At 59.7% G+C, this 7681-nt stretch overlaps 1 protein-coding gene across 5 annotated transcripts in view; it reads left to right on the top strand.

Annotated features, from left to right (window-relative positions):
- PEBP4 (phosphatidylethanolamine binding protein 4) overlaps positions 1-7124 on the top strand; it is a 79520-nt gene extending 72396 nt beyond the window's left edge. For all 5 annotated transcript variants that reach the window (XM_062015785.1, XM_062015784.1, XM_062015782.1 and 2 more), the window contains exons 5-7: positions 77-122; positions 1176-1292; positions 6739-7124. In XM_062015785.1, coding sequence (XP_061871769.1) covers positions 77-122; positions 1176-1292; positions 6739-6830 — 255 coding nt within the window. In that variant the 3' untranslated portion in view covers positions 6831-7124. The remainder of the gene's footprint in view (positions 1-76; positions 123-1175; positions 1293-6738) is intronic.
- Positions 7125-7681: the final 557 nt, after the last annotated feature.

Below are 7681 nucleotides of genomic sequence, written 5' to 3' on the forward strand. Positions count from 1 at the left end.
CTGGGGAGAAGCAGATCCACATCTTTCTCCTGGAGGTCTCAGTAGCACCTCACCCCCCTACTTCTTGTCCTTGCAGGGTGCTGATCTGAGGACTGGGGACATCAAAGGACATGTGCTGACGGGTGAGTGGGGATGGGGGTCTCCTGCAGCCCTGGCTGGGACGTGTGATGAGGTGATGGCAGAGCTGGGTGGGACAAGCACTCTGGGACATGAGGGAGGGACCTCAGGGGTTCACAGTGTGCAGCTGGGTGCTGTCTGATACAGGAGATGCTTTTACTTTTCATTTTCTGGAGGCAAAAGTGGTTCAAACACTCCCCAGCAGTTGGCAGAGCTCCAAACCAGTGCAAAAAGGGGTGAGGGGTACAAGGAGAGAGACAAACAGGAGATAAAAAGCGGGTGAATCCCAACAACTCCTGTGATGTTGCACAAACAAAGAGTTTCAGTTCAAAACAAGCCAGATGTGCTCATGGAGTTTGCACCCTGAGGGAGCAGAGGAGAGGGGCCAAGGGCTTGTCTGTCCATGAGTGACTGAATCCTAGGGGAGCTTCAGCCTCTTGTCCCTTGGCATCAAGTTATCCCATCCCTGATGGCTGCTGATATCGGGTCAGGGGGGTCTGGCCCCAGGGATGTCCCTCTCCAGCTGGAGATGATGCCCTGAGACAGCTGCAGGCCTCACATCTGGGCAGCTGTGCACTGATTGCTCCCCTTTTTGGCTGGGTTAAGGTTTGGTCCCTCACCCTGGCACATCCCTGCATCACCCTACCCAAGGGAGGCTGCACTCAGCACGTGGGGGGATGAGGAGGGAGCATGGTGGGACTGGTGCAGGGCTGGGAAGAGTGATGCAGGAGAGGAAGAGCACCCCAGGGCTCTGAAGTTGAAAGAGGAGGAGGAGAGGGTGGTGTTTGGCATCAGGAGGTTGGAGGGAGGTTGTTGAAAACAGGAGCTGCCCATCAGGCAGCTGAACAGGGGGGGATGCAGGTGGGGTTGGAAGGGCACAGCAAAGCACCTGAGCTGCTGAGCTCTTTCTCAGCCCCAAATGTGATGAGAGGCCTGAGAGCACAGCAGTGGGTGGGGAGAGCTGATGCCAGGCTGGAGGGGAGGGGTGTGCAGGGGGCTGTGGTGGGCTGCAGGTGTTGCTCAGCAGGATGCTCAGCCGTTACCTTTCGCACCCCCAGAGTACGTGCGGCCCACGCCGCCCCCCCGCAGCGGGTACCACCGCTACCAGCTCCGCCTCTACCTGCAGCCACATCACCAGGGCATCACCCTCAGCCCCCAGGAGAGAGCCTCACTGGGTAAGGAGCAGTCCCTTAAGGGAAAGGGATGCTGAGGGGCTGGAGCGTGGCCAGAGCTGGGGAAGGGGCTGGAGCACAAGGGGCTGGGGAGGGGCTGAGGGAATGGGGGTGTTGAGCCTGGAGGAGGCTGAGGGGAGACAGGAGCACTCTCTGACAGGAGCCTGTGGGGAGGTGGGGATTGGTCTCTGCTCTCAAGTAACTAAGGACAGGACAAAAGGAAACAGCCTCAAGTTGCCCCAGGGGAGGTTGAGGCTGGAGCTGAGGCAGAGCTGTTTCCTTGAGAGGGGTGTCAGCCCTGTGCCAGGCTGCCCAGGGAGCTGGGGCAGTGCCCAGCCCTGGAGGGATCCCAGAGCCGTGGAGCTGAGGTGCTGAGGCTGTGGGTCAGTGCTGGGCTGGGCAGGGTGAGGGCAGGGCTGGGCTCCAGCAGCTTCAAGGGCTTTCCCAACCCAAACCCCTTCTGTGATTCTGTAAGTGCTGGGGCTGTTCATTTGGTGCAAAGGGACTTAAAATCCTCTGGATGGGCCGTGGTGGGGGGTGTTCAATCCTCCCAGGGCAGCAGGAGGCTGGGCTGGTAACGGCCCCGCGCTGGGGATGGGGAGCAGGGACAGGGGATGGGATGGGCTGTGCCATCGAGCTGAGTCCTGTCGGGCACATCCCCCCCCTGAGCCGCTCTGGCTGTTGCATCACCGACACCTCGGAGCGTGGAGATAAAGATCAGTGGGGATGGTTTAGCAAGGGATTGCTCAAAGCCCAGCTGACACAACCCCTCCCGACTGCCAGCTCCCCCTCCCTGCCCCCTGCCCAGCCGGGACACGGCTGCTGCCTCCTCAAACCCTGGGCAAGGATGGAGCTGAGCAGCTGAGCCCCTCAGTGGGACCCCAAATGGGTGAAGAGGGGGGAAATGGGTGAAGCCTGGGGGTGGGGGGAGAACCCAGTATGGGCAAGGACCCACCCTGCAAAGTGCAAAGCAGTGGGTTCCTTCCCAGGCTGGTGCCAGGGGGGTTGGGGAGGGGGGGACACAGGGCTGTGGCTCACATGGCCTCAGGAAGGGAAACTTCAAAACTTTCCCAGGCAGGACCACAAGAGCAGGTCAGGTTGGTGTGTGCCAGCCTGACTCACTGCTGCACCTCACACCAGCACTGAGCAAAGCACGAGCTCCCTGTCCCAGCAGAGACCCCCAAACCCACCCAGCACAGGGCTCTGATGTTCATCCCGTGCCAGAGCGAGCTGCTGCTGCTGCTGTGAGGCTCTCTGTGGGTTATTTCTACCCTCCACTTTGCTTTCTGGCTCATTAGCTCTGCTTCTTAATGACATGCACTGAAGCCACCCCCCTGCCAGAGGAGTGGGCACAGCCCCAGCCTCTTGTCCCCACAGTGGTGGGGGGGAGAAGACCACACACCCATGTTCCCTTCACAGCATCCCAGGGCTGGGAAAGGAGATTGAGACCCTCACCAAAGAGCTTTTGACCAGATAAAGCTTCTTTTTAGCAGGATGTCCAGCTCCAGCTCTCAGATTTCACCCCCAAAGGGGTTCAGCCAGCAGACCCAGGTGTCCTGTGGAAGATCCCCCCCCGTCCCCATGGCTCAGGGGACCCCAAGCTGTCTCCATCCCATTTCCCAGCCCTGGGAAAGACCCAGTAAAACATCAGCAGATATTTTCCTCTGCAACATCTGCAGCTGTCTCAGCGGAGCCTGTTCTTGAAGGAGCTGCTTGAAGCTTATGTTTAACCATTTCCCTGCTGCATCACAGGCTTGGCCTGTCCAGGGCAGCCAGAGAGTGAGGGGTGAGCCCTAAAAGCAGACAAAGGATGAGATTTGGGTGTCTCGAGGCTGGATCCATCCCCAAACATTGATGGAACCACTGGCACATCCATCCCTCTGGCAGCTTGTCCCTTGCTAGAAGCCTCTCAGGGAGCACATGGAGCCCCACAAAAGAGATTTCTCAGGGGGAAGCTCCCTCCTTCCCCCTCTGCCCTGGGAGAAGAGTTGGAGGATGAACTGGGAAAGGTCCCAGGCCAAGGGGGGCCAAATTGAGAAGGGTGGTGGCCCCATGTCCCCGTGTCCCCACTCCTCAGCAAGAGCCTTTCCCTGTGCAAATGTGGGGAGTTAACAAGTGTAGGAAATCCATCTGTGCTGCTTCCCTCTCTGATGACCTCGGGCAAAGAACTCTCTGGGAGCTTCAGTTTCTCCACTGGAGTCTGTTTCACTCCACTTTGTGGCTGTGCCACAGCTTTGCAGCTCAACTGTCACTGAGCACCAGCTCTGGCCTGGCTCAGGACCGACGATGGAGACTGTTGGGGAGTCCCTGAGGCTGTAGGGGAACTGGGGGGTGGCTCAGAGCACCCCACTTCCCTCCTGAACCCAGGGAGGGGGTTGTTGAGCCCTTGTTTGCATTTTGGTGAGATGCAAGATAGTGGTTTGTGGTCTGCAGAGATGTCACTGGCAGCATCCCGAGGCGCTGGCAGCCGCTGCCACCTCTCCAGCCAGACGTGGGGAACCCCAGGGGCTGAGGGGAATTTGGGAGCCCTGGCCATGGTGAAGGTGGCACAGCAGCACCAGGGACAGTTTTGACCCACCTGCAGCCCACAGGAGGATGGAGACTGGTTGTTTTCCACCTCCTTCCTTTCCTCTGTGGGGGATCTTTAATCAGCACAAGATCTGGAGGGTTAATGCCATGGTTGGGGTGATGCTGTTTCTCCTTCCACAGCCATCCTGCCATGATGCTCCCCTAGCCCCAAACCTCCTGCCTCAGAAAACCATTTTACAACTGGAAATGGACTTATTTGCCTCCCAGAAACGTTGTGGGGGACCAGGGCTGAGCCTGACCATCCACCCCCCCATCAGCTCCATCCAGCTCCAGCATCGGCTCATGAGCCGCCCTCGTGTGCCTCCCGTCCACCCAGCTGGGGAATCGAGTTGGACTGGGCCCCAGTGGGAAGGGAATGGTTGTGTTTGGGCCAGGAGAGGCAGGGAAGGGCTGTGGGGGGCACATGGTGCTGGCCCAAGTCCCCCTGTGTCAGTTAATGGGGACGGCAGCGGCCGGTGGCCTCCCGCCTACCTCTGCTGGGACATCATTAATCTTGGCAGAAAAGCATCAGGACTCCTATCAGAGAGAATGGCCCTGCTGATGAGGCTGATAAATTACAGCTGGCATCACTGAGGGGCTGGGAGGAGGGGAGGATGGCAAGGGCTGTGAAGCAGCCCCGTGCAGTCGGTGCCTGGGAGGACGGAGTGTTCCTGAGCTTCCCCAGGCACAGCAGCTGCCTCCTGCCTCAGTTTCCCCAGCTGGTGCTGAGGGATCAGGGTGTCAGCAGCTGCCTCCTGCCTCAGTTTCCCCAGCTGGTGCTGAGGGATCAGGGTGTCAGCAGCTGCCTCCTGCCTCAGTTTCCCCAGCTGGTGCTGAGGGATCAGGGTGTCAGCAGCTGCTCCTCTTTGGTGGGTGCTGTGATAAGGGCTAAAAGTGAGGATATCAACCTCTGGGCAATGAGCTTGGAAATGGATCAAGCCCCAGATTAAACATTGGGGTGTTTTGGGGAGGGGAGGAGGCTGTGGCACAGCTGCCCCCTCCCTCCACTCCCCTCCTGGCTCTGTGGTCTCTGTGACTCCCAGTCCCCACCTCTGGGAGCCAGCAGGAGGGTTTGCAGTACCACCCTGTGCCTGGGGGTTCAGACCCGAGGTGGGACCCTCAGCTCAGGGATGTAGCCAAGGGGATGGGTTTGGTGTGAAGGCTCCAGGAGCCCCAGGAGCTGCTGCCTCAGCTCAGGGGCTGCAGCTGGGGCTTTCCCTGAGGGACGGGCACAAGCGTGGCCAGGGCAGGTAGGAAAGTAGGTCAGGAAAAACCCTGGCCCCGTGCTTGGCACTGAGAGCTTTGCTTCCTCCCAGCTCCTTTCATCAGGGGCCTCTCTGGAGGCTCCACAGAGATCAATGACATCCCCCAGCAGCCCTGGGAGTCGGGGCCAGTCCCGGGGGGCAGCGGCTGCTCTCCCTCTGAGGCTCTCCCAGTGCTTTGAAACCCAACAGATGAAGGGCTGTGGGTGCAGAGGGAGCATCTCCCACCCCCTGAGACCCCTTCCCCTGGCATCCAGCTTGCCAGGACCCTCAGAGCTGGGGAGGGGGGTTTGAGCCCCCAAAATGAGCGGCTGCTCCTCTGTACCAGGGGTGTTGTTTGGGGACTGATGTGTTTGAGGGGCACAGGGGCTGTGCAGGAGTGTGCCAGGGCTCAGTCATTGCCTGCTTTGGCAAGTGTGCTGGCAAACCTGACTGTGGGAGCATCTGGGACTCCCCAGCCACACGCAGCCTGATGCATTTCAACACTCCCAGGTGGGGTGCAGGGTCTGGCCCAAGCATCCTGGGACCTCCTTCCCAGCACCACCCTGAACACGTCCTCCTGCAGCTCCAGGAACATCTGCAGAGCCCACTGGTGTGGCTTTTGGGCCAGGGGAGGTGGCTCAAAGGAGGGCTCAGGGCCTGAAGGGGGGGATGATTCTGGGGAGATGCTGTGCAGCAGCACCCTGAGCCACCTCTGCCACCCTGAGTGAGTGATGCAGCAGCTCAGGTTTTGCTCAGCACTTTTGCAAAAGCAAAGGGGCTGGTTTGCTCTGTTTGGGGCTGAGATGAGCAGGCAGATAAGTGCTGCCAGTCTGCAGCGTGACATTAAAGAGCAGTGCCAGGAAGGGGGGAGGAGGATGGATTTCAGATAAACAACAGCTTTCCCCCTCCCCATCTCCTTTCCTCCCATCAGCTGTGTCCCCATCGAGTGTCTCACAGGCAGGGGCAGAGGTGGCAACGAGCTGCTTGGGCTCCATCAGACATCCCTGGGGAAAGCCCCTGTGGCCAGGGAGGAGCAAGCTCCACCAGCCAGACCCACGCTCCAGGCTGAGCCCTGGCAGGGGGATTTCTGGCCCCAGGGTACAAGGGAATCCCTCCTGCCTACCACCCTGGTGAGGGTTTCCCTGCCACCCCCAGTGAAGGGAAAACTGAGGCCATGAGCTGCCCCCAGACCTCCAGCATGCTCAGGTGAGGGCAGGCAGCAGAGGGGTGGGGAAGGAAGATCCCTCCTCAGCTGCCACAGCTTGTGGAGCAGCAGCTCAGTGCACAGGGGTGAGGGAGCTGGGGGGGGATTTCCACACACCCTGGGGTGGGCTCACAGGAAGCTGTGGGATGACCAGCTCCAAAGGTCAGCAGAGGCAGAGGTGGGTATGAGAGAAGCCAAAGGCATTGACCTCAGCCTGGGAGTGCTCAGGGTGGCATCCCTACATCTCCCTGTGCCCATGGGGCAGAGCCTGGGGCTCCCTGCCTGCCTCTCTTTGCAGGATGTGGTCTGCAGCACCCAGACAGAGCTGCAGCCACTGCATGGCGTGGAGCCTGCAGTCAGCCCATCTCACCCCCTCTCCCTGTCTCTCACCCCCGCTCCCTGTCTCTCACCCCCTCTCCCTGTCTCTCCCCAGGTGCATGGGCGATGGAGAGCTTCGTGGAGCACTTTCATCTCGGTTCCCCCGTGGCCTCAACTCAATTCCTCACCAAATACTACGAGGATTAGCATTGCCCATCACACCCTTCCCCTGCAGCTGCATCCCCTCCCTGTGCCACCTCTGTCCAGACCAGGAGGAGACCCCAGCACCCACTGAGAATGCACCCACCCTTCTGCCAGCCCAGATTCCCAGCAGAACCCCCAGCCCCTCCACTTCCCAAACCAGGGAGGGTGGGTTCCCTTTCCTCCCAAGGCTAACACCCCAAGCTGTGCCCCAGGAAAGATGGCATCACCCTCTTCTCCTCCCCTCACCCCATTTCTGCCCTGACCCCCAGCATGTCTCACCTGCCCCTTGAGCTTTAATGCCTGCTTCAGAATAAAACAGATGAGCTGTGGATTGTGGCTGGCAGCGAGCGTGGGACGATGCCAGGTGAGGCTGGTTGCTTCAGGGTCTGTGCCAACTGCATGGGATGGACCAGCCCCCTGTGTCTGAAAGGAGGGAGATGCCAGGAAGACCCTCGTGCAGGTGATGCTGAGCATGGCCCAGTGTCACTGGGGGACTCAGGCTGAGGAGGGTCCCTGGCAGCAGGCAGGTGCCCTGTGCCCTTTGCCCTCCCTCGCTGCCTCAACCCACTTCTCTTGGAAAGCAAAACCAAAATGAAAGCCAGAAACCAGAAGAGCTCTGCCTACTGGCCGCTTAGCTCAGCTTCCCCTTTAATTAGCTCTTTAATTAGACTTTCATCCAAGACTTGGTTTTGTCTGAGGTTTGGACTCACCCTCTTGCAAATCCTCCGTGGGGACAAAGCTGCTTTGGGGGCTGCATCCAGGAGCACTTGGAACAAGCCACGGGCAGAAAGAGCTCAGTGGACACTCTGCAGCTGAGGGAAACTGAGGCACGAAGGACTGCCTTGCTCCTGGCC

This window comes from Colius striatus, chromosome 27 (genome assembly GCF_028858725.1).
Source record: "Colius striatus isolate bColStr4 chromosome 27, bColStr4.1.hap1, whole genome shotgun sequence".
Lineage (NCBI taxonomy): Eukaryota > Metazoa > Chordata > Aves > Coliiformes > Coliidae > Colius > Colius striatus.